Source organism: Macrotis lagotis, chromosome 6 (genome assembly GCF_037893015.1).
Source record: "Macrotis lagotis isolate mMagLag1 chromosome 6, bilby.v1.9.chrom.fasta, whole genome shotgun sequence".
NCBI lineage: Eukaryota > Metazoa > Chordata > Mammalia > Peramelemorphia > Peramelidae > Macrotis > Macrotis lagotis.
This window is the reverse complement of record NC_133663.1, coordinates 2479253-2497084: the sequence shown is the minus strand read 5'-3', so window position 1 is coordinate 2497084 and position 17832 is coordinate 2479253. Positions and strand designations below refer to the sequence as shown.

Below are 17832 nucleotides of genomic sequence, written 5' to 3'. Positions count from 1 at the left end.
AAGACTCTCCACTCCCAGTGATGCCATCAAAGAGACGGCGCACTTTCAGTCTCTGATAATGAATGCCCAGCCTGTGAGAATTTTAGTTGAAAAATCCCAACTCGTTAGGAATGACAACAAAAAAAGCTTCATTAGCCAGGACACTAGAACCTAGACTTAATCATAACTTAACAAGTGCCTTCACTGCTGATGCCAGGGGTGCTGGGGCACCCGACATGCAAGTCAGAAGATCTGAATTCAAATCTTGCCCGCACTTTTTTACTGGTTGGGGTCACCCTAGCCCCTGCCTGCCTCAGATTCCTCTCCTGTAAAATAGGTAATTAATCTCTTTCATTCTAAATTGAGGCTTTTAAGACCTTAATGACAAAACTGAAATTCTTCTCAGGAGGGAGACTGTCCCATAGTCTCTGCTGAACCCACCAAGCTGGATGCGCATGGATTGCCTACCCCTAACACAGCCTGGATCAGTGGCGTGGCTTTGTTCTCTTCAGGATTGGCCCAGTTGACATCTGCTCCATGAGCCAAGGCCTCGGCCATGTCAGGAAGCCTTTTTTCATAGGAAGCCCGGTACAGCTGGAGTCCGGGATGGAGATGCTTAAATTCAAGAAATACTGAAGAATCTCGTCTTTCTCCCTCTGAAAAGGAAACACATCCATGAGCCACATGGGAGCCAAAGCTTCCTGGACTACAGCATGCAATCCATACTTGCCAATAGTTAGCTGTGGGTTTAGGGGGTTTAAAAAGCCTCCAAGAGGCTGACTCCAAGGCCCACAAGGCACCCACAAGGATAATCAGCCTGGGGAGCACTAGGCTGCAGGCCAAATTCCCCAGGGGCTTCTGGTCTTCCTCTTAGACTGAAGCCATGGGAGATGGCTGATGAGCTCTGGAGTGTGGTCACCAGCTCCCTGCTGCAGCATGAATGGATCCAACTTCTGCTACAACATACTTGGGGAAGTTGGGAGGTCCTGCCTATTGATGCCAAGTAAAAGTCAAAGAACAAAGAACAAAAGACAGATGGGAAGACTATCATGTTCTGGAATGGCCCCATGGCCTAGAGAGAGAAGGACCAGGAGAAGGCCAGAGCTCCAAAGCAGACATTCTTCAATCCTTTCCCCTGATTCTGGGGGCTAAAGAGAGGAGGAATAGAGAAAAGCCTTCCCAATGAATGGACTCTTCAAGGGAGACAGGTGACTTCCCTGTAACATCTTGAGGGATCTCCGAGCAGCTCCTGGTTCTATTTTGTGACTCTCAAAGCCAAGTTTTCAGACATACCATAGGTCAAAAGTCAAGTTAAATAAAATCTAATGGAAAAAACTCACCTGGCTCATATAAGCTATTAGCTGAGACCACTGAGGACAGGCTTTCTCTGACATCGTCGGCACACTGGGGGATTCCACTGTCATTACTTCGAACTGTTTGAAATAAAAAGTGAAAAAGGAATGAGCTTGCCCCAAGGAGAGAAAATGCTTCCCAGACAACATGCCCAAACTAGCACGTTTCCAGATTCGGCCACCACCAATGAAGTGGAAAACAATGAACTACATGTACTAAACACGGAAGCACTTTGAAGCACTTAGCTTCTCCAGGGATCTGGATCACCGGAGTCTAAAATCAGCCTTTCCACTGAGATAGTTGAAAGGGCCTGATCCCATCAACATGTCAGGATAAGCCAAATGCCGAGCTCCTGCCATGGTTCTGAGGCAGATGATCAAGAAATGGTCCCACCACACAATGAGCGCTAGCACAGACTTGGAAGCCTTCGCCAGAGAGAGGAGTACTTACTACTACGTCGTTTTGAAGAGGTATCAAAGTAGGAGAAGAGTGAATCTAGTTCATCAGGACAGAACAGAGATTCCCGCCTGGCCTCGTCGCTATTGACAGCCACCGCTGGGTACATGCAAGTTATCAAAGCACAAAGCAGGCAATAAGAAGGGAAAAGGGCAGGAAAGAGTGTTATTGGGGAAGATGGAGAAAGAGCAAAAAGAAAGTTAGGTAATTAAGAAGTTCTTGGCTTGGCTTAGGGTGAGGGGAATTGATGAACCAGTAAGAATTGTCAGTCTAAGTTGGAGCACTTTATTTTGGAGATGTGTCCAACAGTTCGTTATCAATTCTAACTGCACCCCAAAGGGCACTCTGTAAAGGATGACAACTAGCAAAGAAATCTACCATTTCCTGTGAAGGCTGAAAAAGAAGGCATTTGGGTTACCTGCCTTAAGCTAACAATTCACGAAATTCGTTCATCAATAATGATCCCAATGTTTGAACAAGGCTTACTTACAAAATGGATCAGCACCTAAAACTCTGGCTGTTCCAACTTGGTCCTCCAGTGCTGGCCTGGAGGGGCTGAACCCCTTCTCTTCCCGACTGTGGCCTACAGCTTTCTTCCCTCCCTCTGGAGGTGATGAAGAGGCACAATCCTTATCCACAAACTTCCTCTCCACATACTTGGCTTTGATGTATGCTTCCTTCTCCTGCCTGAAACATGAAAGCAGAGAGGATGTGAGTCAAGGTCCTAATAACTGTTGGTCTGAACTAAAGAGATTCCAGGGTCTAACCACTGCCAAACCTAGGCTGCTCCGTTTCCCCCAAGCCGAGCTCTAAGCTATCAATCACATGACATTTGTTTAAAAAATTGGAGAAATGAACTAATGAAATTGAACTGTGAAAGTTAATGAGCTGTAAAAATTGGAGAACAGGGGGCAGCTAGGTGGCGCAGTGGATAAAGCACTGGCCCTGGAGTCAGGAGTACCTGGGTTCAAATCTGGTTTTAGACACTTAATAATTACCTAGCTGTGTGGCCTTGGGCAAGCCACTTAACCCCATTGCCTAGCAAAAACCTAAAAAATAAAATTGGAGAACAACCATATGGGGATGACTAGAATGGTTCAAAGAGTCAATAAGCAATGGAAAGAAGCTATTCAACAGCGGCCACAGAAGACTTGCCCAAGGACAAAGCAAGGGTCAGATTCTCTGCCTCTGCCAAACCAGTCATGGACTGGCTAGGCTTGAAGACCTGATTTTACAAAATCCAATCATACCAATGAGATGATTTCCTTATTTCCCACAGACACCATCTGCTCAATTAAAAATGACTAAATATGGTAACCCAAGTTTCAACACCAATGCCTTCTTTTCTAAGACACTCTTGTATCTCCTGTCAGTTGAACGCTCCCTGAAGGAAGCAATCATTTTATTCCAAATTGATTTGTTACCTCAGGCCCCACTTTGGAAGCTATTCCAGAGTCCCTTCTTCTTCCTCAAGTCCCATCTCCCACTTTCCCTCCTTTGACCCTATCTATAACTTCTTTGTACTTTCCCTGTTGGTTTCACCATTAAGTTGCAAGTTCACTGAAGGCAGGGACTTTTGCCTCTTTTTATCCTGCCAACTCTTAGAATGGGGCCTGGCATCCATAGACATAATCATCTCCTCTTGCTTACTTTAGTGAGAAAATTGAGGCTACTTAACATAAGCCCTCTTTACCCTTTTCTTCTCTCAAAATGCTTTATCATCTTGCCTCTGACAATGGCCCTTCCCTCTGCTAAGACCAAAACTTCCATATGTCCTCTTTATTTAAAAATTTATTTAAGACAGTGGGGTTAAGTGACTTGCCCAAGGTCATACAGCTAGGTAATTATTAAGTGTCTGAGGTCAGATTTGAATAAGGTCCTCTTGATTCCAGGGCCAGTGTGCTATTTACTGCGCCACCTAGCTGCCCCCATATGTGCTCTTGAGCCTATCTTTTCCCATCTTTGCCAGCAGATAGCCTCTTCAACCACGCCTCTCTCTAATCTTCAATGTCTCTCTCCCACCCTCCCTCACCTTCCTTCTTGAGACTTCTAGGACAGGAGTCAGGAAGATCTGGGTTCAAATTTGGTTTCAACCAGCTGTGTGACCTTGAGCTAATCACTTCTATTTGACTCATTTTCCTCAATTGTAAAATGAGGGTAATAAGAACATTCTGCAGAATGAATTGGAAAAGGGAGTGGCTGAAAGAGGATAGAGTCCCAGCAGCTCCCGTCGTAATCCAGATTTGAGGGGGTGAGGGCCTGCCCCAGGGTGGAGACATGTCCAACTCCTCATCACTGCCTACCTGGCTGCAGGACTTCATATCCTGCTGGCCAGCTATCATAATTCCTCTCTCCCTTTCCAGCTTCCTTTTGGGTGCTTTCCCCCCATTAGATTGTAAACTCCTTGAGGGTAGGTAGGGGCCGTCGTGTCTATCTTTGTATCCAATGCCTGGTAGATAGCTAGTGATTAATAAATGCTCATTCTCTGACAGTAACAGTAAAGTTTGGAAGCAAGGAAGGTTTAGGGGGAAAGATAATGAGTTTCATCTTGGACCTGTTGAGTTTAAGCTGTCTACGGTTATCCAGTATGAGCTATCTGAAAGGAAATTGAGAGGCAAGGAGGCAACTAGAGGCTGGTAGAGTCGGAGTGGATCTGAGAATCACCAGCACAAAAAAGGCAATTAAATTATGGGAGCTGATGATATCATCAGGTGAGGTAATGCAGAGGGAGAAGGTGGCGCAAGACAGAACCCTGAGGAACACCCATGGGCATGGCCTGGATGAGGCTCCTGCAAAGGAAACAGGAGAGGTCAGCAAGGTAGAAGGGCATGTGAATAGGAGCAAAAATAATGGACAATTGGGCATAATCCAGGGCTGAGGATTGGCAAAGCATGATCATCAATGGGAGAAAGGAGCACTGAACTCAAGTGAAGAGTGTTGAGTTGAACTGGTTCAGCAAGGGGTCAAGATGGCAAAAGGAAAGTCTAGCCAGTACAAGGAGGATGGTCTGGGGAACATTTGAGGGGTTGAGGGAATGGAGGTCTTGGCAGTGACATAGAACAGGGTTTGGAGCTGCAGGGAAGCATGACAGCAGGTAAGGAATTCTAGAGTCTATTAACATGGAAGCAAAGATCTGTGAATAATGACAAAATAAAGGATCTAATTATCTTTATGAGTAGCTGAAGTGGAATTGCGAGTAGGTCACAGGGATAAACTGAGGAGTTGGCAGATTAAGGAGTCTGAGGAAATCTTAATTATGCATGTTGAAGTCCCTAGTGGGGGGGGGGGGGAGACAATGAAGTGGGTAGTGAATCCTGAAGGAAAGAAGGAAAGAGTTCTAGAGGCCAATCACAGCAGCCACCAGAGCTTAGTTAGGTGGTAGATATGGACTGGGTAAACTTCAGAGGAGGAGAGGTTAATGAGTGATGGAGGTAGGTAAACCTGAGAGCAGCAATGGTGGACTAGGAATACTGTGCCTTCTCCACTCTGACCAGTAACCAGGGGGAAATGGAAAGGGTGGCCAACAAGGATGTGTCACTGCGACAGAGCTAGATCTCCATGACAGCCAGAAGAAAGAAGTGTGAAAGGAAAAGATGTACAATGAAAGAAAGCTTGCTACCTAGAGCAAATATTCCTGAGAAGACACTGGAATGGGTAAATGGCTTTAGAGTGGACCATATGGAGGTGCAGGGCAGGAAGGAGCATTAGGTGGGAGAGCTACCAGAATAAGGGATCAGGCAGTGGAAAAATGAAGAATGGAATTTGAACAACAAGAGCTTGGGCCTCAGGATCACTAGGATGAGGAGGGTGTCAATCACTGATGAACGGGTTTGGTTAGGCGATTAGTATCACTAGGGCCAGTCTTACTAGGGGTAAGAGGTGACAGGAATAGTGAGGAGAAACTGATAGAATAAAATTTCTATCATATCTCTGCAGAAAGGCCAGATGAGGAAACAGGTGGAGAGTATAAGAAGGAAAGGCATCCAATATGACTAGAGAGGAAAATGATCAACGTTGGAGGGCGTGTAGGAAAACTGGGACACTAATGCAGTCCTGGCGAGTTGCAAACTGATCCAACCTTTCTGGAGAGCAATTTGGAATTGTGCTCAAAGGGCAAAAAAAAAAAAAATGTGCATACCCTTTGATCCAGAAATACCACTACTGGGTCTATATCCTGAAGAGATGAGTAAAAACATCACTTGTACTAAAATATTCATAGCAGCTCTGTTTGTGGTGGCAAAAAATTGGAAATCGAGGGGATGTCCATCAATTGGGGAATGGCTGAACAAACTATGATATATGTATGTGATGGAACACTATAGTTCTATAAAGAAATCATAAGGGATAGGACTTCAAGAATATCCTGGAAAGACTTGTACGAACTGATGCTGGGTGAGACGAGCAGAACCAGAAGAACATTCCATACCCTAACAACATGGGGTGATGGCCAACCATAATAGACCTGTATATTTCAGCAAACCAATAATCACAGACAATTCTAAAAGACTTTGTGATGGAAAATGCCATCCATAATCCAGAGGACTAACGATGGAGTTTAAATGCAGACCAAAGCTTGCTATCTTCAGTTCTGAAAAGCTGCCTTAGGTATTTATCAGTTTTTTCTTTGAAATGTTTCCTTTCTTCTTTGGATCTGATTCTTCTTTCACAAGACATTCAACATCAGTCCATATTTAGCATGGTTATACATACAGAATTTATATCAAATTGCTTTCTGTGGGGGGAAGGGAAAGGGAGAGAGGGAGGGAGAAAAATTGTAAAACTCAAAACCTTGCAAAAAAAAAATGTTGGTTAAAAACCACTGCTGCATGTAGTGAGAAAAACAAATAAATAAAATATTTAAATTAAAAAGGAAAAAAAGCAATGTCAACTCTCTGTCCCCTACAAGCAGGAAGAGGTCATCCTGGAGGACACTATCTAATCACTGTCTCATCCTGGATATATAGGCAGTTAGGAGGAGGGTCTGAAGTCAGAAAATTCATCTCCCAGAGTTCAAATCTGGCCTCAGATTTTCTAGCTGAGTGACCCTGGGCAAAACACTTTACCCACTTTTTTTTTGTGAGTTGGCAGAGAGTGAGGCGGCAGCACCATGAAGGCCTCAGGCACCCTGAGAGAGTACAAGGTAGTTGGACACTGCCTTCCTACTCCCAAGAATCCAGTGCCACCTCTTTATCGCATGCAGATCTTTGCTCCTAATCATGTTGAAGCAAAGTCCCGATTCTGGTACTTTGTGTCCCAGCTGAAAAAGATGAAGAAATCTTCTGGAGAGATTGTATACTGCGGACAGGTCTTTGAAAAGTCCCCTCTTAGGGTGAAAAATTTTGGCATCTGGCTGTGCTACAATTTCAGGGGTGGAACCCACAATATGTACAAGGAGTACAGACCTGACCACTGCTGGTGCTGTCATTCAATGCTACCGAGCCCATTCCATCCAGATCATGAAAGTGGAAGAAATTCCTGCCAAGTGGCAGTCAAGCAGTTTCATGACTCCAAAATCAAGTTCCTTCTGCCCCACAGAATTCTGTGTCGCCAGCACAAACCACGTTTTACTACCAAGAGACCCAACACATTCCTCTAAATGCAGAGGCAAGGAGGTGCAAGTTTTATTTGATCTGTTTAAATTAATTTCCTATTTGTAAACCTCCCCCAAAAAAACCACTTCACCCTATTTGCCTCAGTTTCCTTATCTGTAAAATGAACTGGAGAAGTAAATGACAAACCACTCTAGTATCTTTGCCGAGAACACCTTAAATGGGGTCACAGAAAGTCAGACGTGACTGAAAAAAAACTAAACAAGTGTGAATGTGTGTGTGTGTGTGTGTGTGTGTGTGTGAGTGAGTGAGAGAGAGAGAGAGAGAGAGAGAGAGAGAGAGAGAGAAAGAGAGAGAAAATACGTTCATGCACTCTCTCTCAGTCCTCCACCTATGTAATTAGCTCCTTTCTCAGTCTCCTCTGATGTCTTATCATCCCCCTCACTCAACCCAAATAATGATTTTCTCATGGCCAAATCCTGGGAATCTCTTCTCTCTACTTTCTGACTTGGTGATCTCATTTGTTCCTATGGGTTTCATTTTAAAATTGAAGTTTGAATATTTCCTCTTTTTTTAGTATCGCTATAGTAGGCCATCTGGTCTCCCAGAGCCCATCCAATGTGAGAATCAGTATCTTTTTTATGAAAGAAGAAAAGTCAGTACAACTAATAAGTACATTGAAAAAGTACAAAAAGTATATATAGTTCTTGGACTCCCCACCTCCAGCAAAGGGGAGACTGTCTTCTCAAATCTCCTCATTTGAGTTGGCTTCGTTTTTATACCTTTACTTTTGATTTTCTAACGTATGGCTCTTCTTTCCTTTTCCATTGATGTAGTCACTAGGTATATTGTTTTCTTGACTCTAATGGCCTCCCTCTCATCAGTATATACATTTCTCCAGGCTCCTCGATCTATAACACACCCTTTCTCACAGAACAATAATATTCCCTTATTTCCATGTACAATCACTTTCCAATCTGTGGGCATTGACTTTGTTTCCAATTCTTAGCGATCACAAAAGTACAGCTATAAATATTTTCACGTATATGGAGAGTTTTCTGCTCAAAGATTGCTTTTGTGGGGTATTAAGCCTGGTAATGGAGTCTCTGGTTCAAAGGGTATGGACATTTTAGTCATTTTAGTTCTATAATTCCAAACTGCTGTCCAAATTAGTTGCTTTACTCCAGAGTTCCACCAACAAGAGTGTATTTATCTTTCCATAATCCCTCCAACATTGACTATGGACATCTTTTGCCAATCTGTAGGATGTAAGGTGAAACCTTAGGCTTATTCTGATCTGCATTTCTATATTAGTAGTAATTTGGAGCATTATTTCATGGTTATGAATACTCCCACAGTTCTTTTGAGATATATTTGCTCATATCCCTTGACCATTTATATAATGGGGTATGGCTATTTCTTTTGTATACTCAATTTTGTTAGCATATAATTCTGCATAATTTCTTTTGGTTTTGTTGTGATTTCTTGTTTGTATGCTATTTTATTGATTTGATTTCCAGGATTAGCTAAGGAAGTATAAATTGCATCAATCTTTTCAAAGAACCAGCTTTTAGTTTTATTTATCATTTCTATGGGGTTTTTTAGTTAGTTGTTTTTTATTTTTTGCAAGGCAAAGGGCTAAGTGGCTTGCCCAAGGCCACACAGACTGGATCTGAACTCAAGTCCTCCTGACTCCAGGGCCCATACTCTATCCACTGCACCACCTAGCTGCCCCATTTCTATGGTTTTTAAAATTATCTAATGTCTATTTCCATCAAATTTTGACTACCTCCTCTTTTGTACTTATTTTAGGCTTCTTCACTTATCTTTTTTTTTTCTATTTTGTTAAGGTATGATTTCCCCCCCAAGAACTGCTTTAGGTGCATCTCATTTTGTTATGTTGTTCATCACTATCATTATGTTTTTTTATCTTGTTTCTATGATCTGTTATTTGACCCAGTCATTATTTAAGATTTCACTGTCAAGTATCCATTCAGGTCTGGATCTTTTGTTTGTAGTCCCCAAAGCAAGTCCTATTCTAAGGGCATTAAGGTCTGTGGACGTATTGACTATTTCTGCCTTTTTTACATTAGCAATGTCTCTGTGTAAAAATTTCACGCAGTGGAGAGAAATAGATGTATTCTTTGTTGTCTCATTTGAAAAACACCATAAGTCTTTCTTCTAACTCTAGTTTCTCCAGATGTTTGTTCCAATTCTATTTTCCCTCTTATCTTTCCATTAGACCTATTTAAAATTAAGAGAAGGTTACTGCCATTGTTCCTAAGACTTTTTGAAACTCAATTATTATTATTTCCCTTATGAATTTGGATGCTAAGGCATTTGGAGAGTGTGGGACTATTATTGATAGCTGCTTGTAATTTTATTATTCCTTTCAGCATAATATAATTCCCTTTTTATTTTCATGAATGTTGATTTTTGCTTTGTCTGATAGAAAAGATGGCATCTCCTGCTTTTTTAATTCATTTGATGTAATTTCTTTCCAGGACCTTAAAGACTTGTGTATGACTCCATCTTTTAAATAAGTTTCTTGTAAACAACAGATTAGATTGTAGAGTTTTATGTTATTACCAAATCTGTCACTCTTTTTTGTTTTATTGGATTATTTTAATCCGTTTCCATTTAAAATTGTACAAGGTTTCTATTTTCCTCCACATGTCTCTAAAAGGCGTTTTCCTCCAAGTTATATTTTCTCTCCTCTTCTGCTGTAAAAGCAGTATTAGCTTGCTTCTGTTACTCTACTCCTTAAGGTGGTCCTGTTCCCACAGGCTCTTCCCCTCCCAATCCCATTTTCTTGTTTGCTGCCCTTTTTCCCCTTTTCACTCATTACTTCCTCTTTAGCCTACTTTCATAATGGTTAAATATTTCTTCCCTGTTTTTCTCAACCAGGTAGACTCTCTCTTTCTTCCTCTCCCCCCTTCAACTAGTCCTGTTTATTAATTTTCTTTTCTTTTTTTCATTTCAGGTACCCTTTTCCAAAAAGGATTTCTCTTTCCATTATCCACCTTCTCTTTCTTTTTCGTTCAGATTCTTATTCTTTGAGTCATGGCCCCTAAAATCATCTGGTCTCCTTTTTTTCTGAATTCTTCATATAATCTTTTTTTTTCTCCCCTTATATCTTTTTAAGGCATCCGTTCTAGGCTCTGCCCTCCAGATGCCTTCTTCCACTGCCTAGCAGAGATTACCTCATGGATTGCCCATTGTCTCAATTATTGCAGGAACTAGAGGACAATGCTTCATGGCAGAGAACCTCTCCCTACTATTTCTACCCTCTCCTGTTTTTTTTTTCCCCTCTCCTGTTAACCTACCCTTCTTGTTTCTATTTTGCTTAGAAAACACCTCCCTAAGTCCAAGCTCTGCTACTCCTCCAGGTGCCCCATCTTATCTGATACAATACCTTCCTGGGCCTCATCTACTTTCACTCAGGGGAACTTTCATCATCTGAACCCCTATTCATTCCCAAAGTAAGGCATCCTCCCTTCCTGATTTAGGCTCTTCACTGAGACCACAGAGGTCACCTGCAATGAATAACCTACTCATGGCTAGCCCTTGACTCAGCCTCAGCACCTTCCTCACTCTTCTGTCCCCCACTACACAAAAGAAGCACTAAGGTCTACCCAGAGAGCTTCTTCCCTTCCCTCCCCCAAATTTCTGACTTCATTCCATTCTCTCTGTGTATATTTAGAAAGAAAACTCTTGCTGGTCTTTCTGCTGTCGCTCTGTAGCTATTGCAGTTCAGATTTATTCACTCCTGTATTTATGTTTTTTAAGATGTTAGAGATGCAAAAAATCCCTCTTCAGTTATGGCCCAACTCTTCTCAGTCTATCTTGTGTCCTATGGGGTGAGGCTCAGAATTGCAAAAGAGGTCACTTGGGGTTGTACCAGATGTGGACATCTCTTCTGAACATGTGATTCCATTCACTCCTCCTTGTTCCACAGAGGTAGACTAGGCTGATGCTATTCCAAAGGATGGATGAGAGAACTGGTTTCTGGAGTGCACCGTGCTGCTGGGTGCCTGTAGCCTCTTTCCACTGAAACTTTGCATTCTGGGCAGGCCTTTTCCAGGCTTTCCTTCCTTACAAGGGTGAGATGTTTTGTCTTGTCAGATTCTCAGAATAGACTGAGTCCTTAGGTTGTTTCTACACTGCTGGGCTTCAAGAGCTGTCTGGTTTTGCTTGCACAGCTCTGGATTTTCACCTTCTTTTCTTCTAGGTTTTTCTTCAATTCTGGGGATTTGCTTCCCAATCTAGTCTTCTCCACATTTGGGTGGAGGCTTGCCAATACAGATTCCAGGTTTTCTATTCTGCTCAGCATTTTTGTGATGCAGGATAGAAATCCTGCTCTCTTCATTCTCAGTCCTCTGCTGGACCTCTCAGAACAAAGGTACATTGATCTAAGAAACAAGTTCCTTGTTTCTCCAGCTATTGCATTTGTCCCTCAGTGTGCAGAAGAGTCATTTAACAAAAGATTTATTGATCAATTAATGTCAAGAAAATCTTTTAACAACCAAATATAAAACAGTCACATTTTAATTCCAGCCCACCTTTAGAAAAGGCATGATTGAAGAACAAACTGAGTAAGTACCTTTGTCCAGGCTGTGGTTTCTTGATTCCCATTTTCTCAATTTTGGCTTCATAAACTCGATTAATAACATCATTTCCTAACTCACACATAAGCTAGGTGGCAAGAAAAAAAAGAATAATTAATGTAGCCTTTAAATAATAATTTTAATGCTTAAAATATATGAAGCAAGTATCAGAGTTTCTGATTCTTCAGCAGGTAGATTTAAAATCAAAGAGATCCCAACTAAACAGAAGACATTCTCCTTTTAAATACCAATTGGATCTTCTCACAGGATTCAGTAACAAGGCTAGCAGTTTGCAGGTATCCCTCTTACTTGCCTCACCACATGGTTAAACAAATTAGGACATATAAATAAGGGATTCTTGCTCTGCAAAACAATAATTACAAAGAAATCAGAGGAGCCCAGTGAGGGACAATGAAAAGCATGATGACACTGTAGAATTCCTGATAGTGCCAAAGTTCAGGTCAAAGAGAAGCTATGACAGTGCCCCTCCTGACTCCTTCCTCTGCAGAGGGCAGAGACTAGAGCTAGGGAACAATGTAATGACAATCAGTTATAGGGTGGTGATGGTTTAGTTTTGTAGAAATACTTTTTTTTCTCTTTTATGGTTTTTTTTTTTTTAAGAGTGGCTCAATTGGTAAAGAAGAGAGCTCAATATGCTTGGAAATAAAAAAAAAGATGCAAAAACAAAAAATGTCAGTAAAGTTAAAGTAAATAATATTACCTTTAGAAGCTCAGGCTCCCAGGTATCTAACGTTAAAGAGCGTACTTTTGAAAAGTGAACCCCAAGACTCCTAAACAGAAAAAAATTCTATTAAAAACAACAAGCATATCCATTCTTTTTTTTCTTTTGGTTTTTGCAAGGCAATGGGGTTAAGCAACTTGCCCAAGGCCACCCAGCTATTAAGTGTCAAGTATCTGAGGCCGAATTTGAACTCAGGTCCTTCTGACTCCAGGGCTAGAACTCTACCATGCAACACTGTGCTACTCCCCAAGAGTATTTAAATCCATCCATGCTCCCCAGCCCAGTTCACCCCACCCCCAATTAAACACAATGCCACATGACAAGGCAAATCCAACAGGATGAGATGTCATGACTCCCTCCTACTTCCAAAGTCTTTCGAGGGTCCAGAAGCAGCTTTCCCCCTAACATGGACAGGCCAAGAGCACCCTGAGCAAGTACTCAATTACTGGACTTGTTCCCAGGCCAAGGCTCGGGGGGAAATGATTCAACCTACCGGTGAATCCCAGAACACTCAATACATAGGGTGATCCCCAAGTTGATGCTGGCCCAGCGGGGGTCAGGCAGGCCACAATCACAGCAGCTGGCATTCCCAGGGATGCACTGAACCCTTTGTAAAGCACTTTCTCCTTTTAATAATTTCTCTTTTGACTCATTCCCAGATTCCAGGCTTCCCGTAGATGGAGATGACTTTTTATCCAGTTTCTAGAAGGAAATGTAAAAAACTGGTTCTTATTTAGTGTATGTCATGCCTTTGTGCTAGAGTGTTCTGTTATATTTTTAGTTTATTTTGCTCAACAAAATGGCTGGTTTACAAACAAGAGATAGAGAACAAAATGGATAATTTTGATTACATTAAATTAACACACACACACACACACACACACACACACACACCCATATCAGATTACTCACTGTCAAGGGGAGGGAGAGAGAAGGGGAAAATGTGAAACTCAAAAATCTTACAAAAAAGGAATGCTGAAAACTATCTTTGTATATAGTTGGAAAAATAAATTTTTTTTCTTTTCCTTTTTTTAAGTGGGTTTTTTTTTACAAGGCAATGGGGTTAAGTGGCTTGCCCAAGGCCACACAGCTAGGTAATTATTAAGTGTTTGAGGTAGGATTTGAACTCAGGTACTCCTGACTCTAGGGCCAAGGTTCTATCCAACCATGCCCACCTAGCCACCCTGGAAAAATAAATTTTTATTTAAAAAATGACCTGTTTATAGGAACACTCTAAAGACAAACTATCCTAGAATCCTAATGAAAACCCATGTCCCAGAAAAGCAAAGATCATCCCTGTTCCTTTCTCATTCTGAACTCTTCCATTGAGTAAGGAGGCCACAGGCTACCTCAATGCTGCAATCACCATGCTCCAGTGAGACGGTGGACCCTGGTGATGCTGCATCAGACAATTCCACACCTGCCAGAGTATACCTAACTCTGACTAAAGGCAACCTTTGGGATCTCAGTTTCCCCATCTGTATAATTGGAAGTTGGACAGGGTACCTCTGAAATCCCTTCCAGCTCTGGCAATCACTAAGGCTACAAATCATCATTTGCACACAGAGAAACAAAACACTAGAGTCTTTTGTAGTTGTGGCATGAGTTAAAAGATAAACTCCAATTGTCGAATAAAACTCATGCTAAAGTATTCCTTACTAAGGAAAGGCCAGGAAATGACTTTAGGAGGACACGTTGACTAAATAATCCATCCCCCATAGAAAAAAGCCAATTATTCACACCCTCCCAAATGGCTCCTCATCCTGAGGAGGGAGCCAGGCTCTGTGAGCCTCAGTTTTCTCATCTGTCAAGTGGGGTTAACATTACAGTTCCACTCCATGGCAGCTGGCACAAAGCTGGCTGTCAGGTCCTGGAAAGGAAAAGCAAGCCAGATATGGAAAGGGGTAATCAGAAATGATGGACTATGAGATGAAAAGCCCAGGTGGCCCAGGCCTGGGAGTGGGACTCAGGAGAAATTCAGCAAGAGGATTGCCCAGCTTCCCAAGAGATTCATGTACCAGAAAGAGAGGCCAATGGTACTGGGCATCAAGGAGATAGTCCCCATGGGTGAAAAGTCCCAGGAAAGAAGATCTGAAGAGATGGCAAAAACCAAGGAATGGAGGCTGAACTGAGGAAGTCAGAGCAGTAGCTGGAGCAGCAATAATAATAACTCAAATCACTTTAAGCTTCTCAATATGCTTCAACTATGTGAACTCATCAATCCTCACAACAGCTCTGAGAGAGACAGATGCTGGGATTATCCCCACAGATGAGGAAACTAAGGCAGGTGGAGAGGCAGTGATTTGTCCAGGGTCATACAACCTGGATTTGAACTCTGGACTTCCTAACTCCTGCCTGCTATGACAGCCCAACATGCCTCAATCTGTTGTTAACTGCCTGGTCACAAGAGAGGAAAGGAAGATGACTTGCTGCAGCACCAAGGGAGGTAGGACACCTGACCAGGGCCAAACCCTACATCCTGCTGGCTATTAATGTGACTTACTACAGGACCCTGCTTGGGGGATGCATGGAAGCAACCTCCTCCCTCCTTCTCGCCTCTCCAAGTGAAGCCCATCTTTGAGAATACTTGCAGATTCATTCTGACTTGGCCTCCATCTCCCAACAGCCTGTCCCTAAGCTCCCGCCTCAGGTTGTCTCTGTGGATATCCATATCCCTGCAGGCCTTCTGCAGCTGGATCCTGAGGATGTTCTTGTGCTCGGCCCTGACTGAGCATGCCCCTCTAGTCGTCTGAGATGCCCCTTGGCAGATCGCACAGACTACTCACCTCGGCCTCATCCCCCTTCTCTCTATAAGCAGTGGCGATGCTGGTCTGAACAGCCTTGATCCATGCCTGGCGCAGCTTCTCAGAGTCGGCCTGAAGCATGCAGCTCCTGTAAAATGACCAATATCCAGAATGCTTAGTCGGGTTCCTATGTCAATGGAAGAGCCACCCCTGAGCACAGGCACCAGAGCTTGATGGAACAATGACTGGGTGTCCTTCACGTTGCCACTGGACTCTGCCTACCAATGGATTCAGGCAAGGACAAAGAATGAGCCAGCCAGGGCTTCATCCTCACCTCCCAGTCATTGTCCACCTGCCATCCAGGATGCACTGGGAGTCCTGGGGACAGGGGCACACTAGAACCTAGCACAAGCCAAGAGAGATTAATGAATTGTTTGGTGGATGAACTGCAATTCACTGGTGGATTCTGAGCTCCTCATTCCACCAAGGTCACCATCCCTGATGAAGCTCTGGATCCCTCCCCGGGGTTCATTCTACTACATTGGAAACTGTCAAATGACAGCACTGGGTCCAGAGTCAGGAAGACCTGAGTTCAAATCCAGCCTCAGATACTTCAGGCTGGGTGTGACCCTGAGCAAGTCACTTGACCTCCATCTGCTTCCATTTTCTCATCTGTTAAATGGGGATAACAAAACTACTACCATGTGGGGCTACTGTACAGAGAAGATGAGGTGCTGTCTGGTGAGGCTGAGAACACGCCTTGCAAACATCCCAGACCCAAACATCCCAGGGTGTTCTGAGCAGCCTAGGGCAGGGACGGCATCTGGACTTGGCCCTATCTCAGTCTCTGGGCCAGGAGAATACTCCCCAGACACCTCTCACAATGAGGGGCCTGCTCCTATTCTGTAACAATCCAGCAATGGTGGAATAAGACCCCAAAACAGGGAGAAAAGTCCAGTCCAGCAGAGCAGTCACTGAGCTCACGCCAGGCCGGGCTGAGCTCTGGAGAGACAAAGAAAGGCCAAAGGTGGCTCTAGAAGCTCCTGCCCAATGGACGGACAACAACCGGCCCCAAATAAACTCTGGACAGAAGGGTGAAGGATCGGGAAAAGCTTCTTGAAGGAGGTGGGCTGGGGGCTCAATGGATGACCAGGGAGAATGCCCAGAGCAGAGGGACAGAAGAATCACAAAGTTAGTGGCAGAGAGAAAGGCCCTTGAAGCCACAGCCCTCTGCTGGAGAAACAACCAAGAAACCACGCCTCGGACCTGTAACGGGGTGATATAGGAATGTGCAGAAATACTCCTCAGGATCAGCGAAGACAGGACTTCAGAGAAACCTCAGAAGAGCTACAAAGACTGACATGATGACAGCAGCCAGACACAGTCAGAATAGAAGGGGTTGCCCCGGGTCACCCAAGGCACAGTTGTCAGCCTCCCTCCCACCTTCTCTTTCTCTATTTGGGGGACGAGAGGACTGTTTAAAAAATGGCAAGTCAGAGAAGGACCAGTGAAGGACCGGTGAACTGAAGACCCTTGGGGCAGGAGAGGGGCTCTTTCTGGGTTATCTCTGCCCCCCCCCCACAAGCTCCCAGCACAGACTGGGCACTGCTGGGGGAGACAGGATAGGTGCATTAATGTTTGTTGATAGTTATCAATACCGATTTCTATCGGCTCATACGGAACTCACTTTGTGGGCGAGACAACCTCAAAGCAGAACCGTCTCTCCACATCTTCACAATGCTTCACAGTGCAAAGCCGGAGGTCCTCCACCACCACAGTGGGATTGTCCTACAGGAGGAAAGCACAGCACAAGCTTCTAGGGCAACTGAGCTTCAGACAAACTCAATAAGCTGAACCCCGAGTAAAAACTACAATCACGGAGGAGTGACCACATGACAGAAAGCCCCCTGACCTGACCCAAAACTGCCAAAGGGGAAGCAAGAAGCCCCTGTGCTCCCACTTCCCTGGTCACCCCATCTCATTCTTCCAAAAGAAAAGGCTGCAGCCCAGGGGAATAGACAAAAAGAAAACAGAGGTTAGCCACTGACCCTGTTTGGAGTCTTTGTTTCTCTACCACACAAACTCTGGTCTCAAGTTCCCTTTTCTTCTGGCCAAGGGGAATCCCCTTCCATTCCAGCACCCCCCCTCTCCTAACCACAAGCACCCATGGGTGCTCAGACCATGCTCACTGAAGCCCTACTTGATCCTCCCATCTCTCATCCTAGCTGTAGGATGTCTCTAACCACAGGTGTCCCTCAAAACAACCTCCTGCCTTCTTCTCCATCACTAGGTTGCTTAGTAATCTTGGTTGAATTCTCATCCCAAGTGGACCTGTGATCCAGTCCTCATCTTGCTCCTGACCTTCAGTCTTGCATCTCTGACTACTAAACATCGCCAACTGG

General features: G+C 43.7%; 1 protein-coding gene and 1 pseudogene across 4 annotated transcripts in view; one reads left to right on the top strand and one right to left on the bottom strand.

The window, feature by feature from the left end:
- ACAP2 (ArfGAP with coiled-coil, ankyrin repeat and PH domains 2) overlaps positions 1-17832 on the bottom strand; it is a 140276-nt gene that overhangs the window by 9754 nt on the left and 112690 nt on the right. For 3 of the 4 annotated variants that reach the window (XM_074190584.1, XM_074190583.1, XM_074190585.1), the window contains exons 12-20: positions 17118-17218; positions 15473-15578; positions 13180-13388; positions 12666-12735; positions 11941-12032; positions 2279-2475; positions 1783-1887; positions 1320-1412; positions 448-635 (exon numbers count right to left, since the gene is read on the bottom strand). In XM_074190584.1, coding sequence (XP_074046685.1) covers positions 448-635; positions 1320-1412; positions 1783-1887; positions 2279-2475; positions 11941-12032; positions 12666-12735; positions 13180-13388; positions 15473-15578; positions 17118-17218 — 1161 coding nt within the window. The remainder of the gene's footprint in view (positions 1-447; positions 636-1319; positions 1413-1782; positions 1888-2278; positions 2476-11940; positions 12033-12665; positions 12736-13179; positions 13389-15472; positions 15579-17117; positions 17219-17832) is intronic. The other variant, XM_074190586.1, reaches the window with a different exon arrangement.
- Positions 6896-7384, top strand: LOC141490671 (large ribosomal subunit protein eL20 pseudogene; annotated as a pseudogene).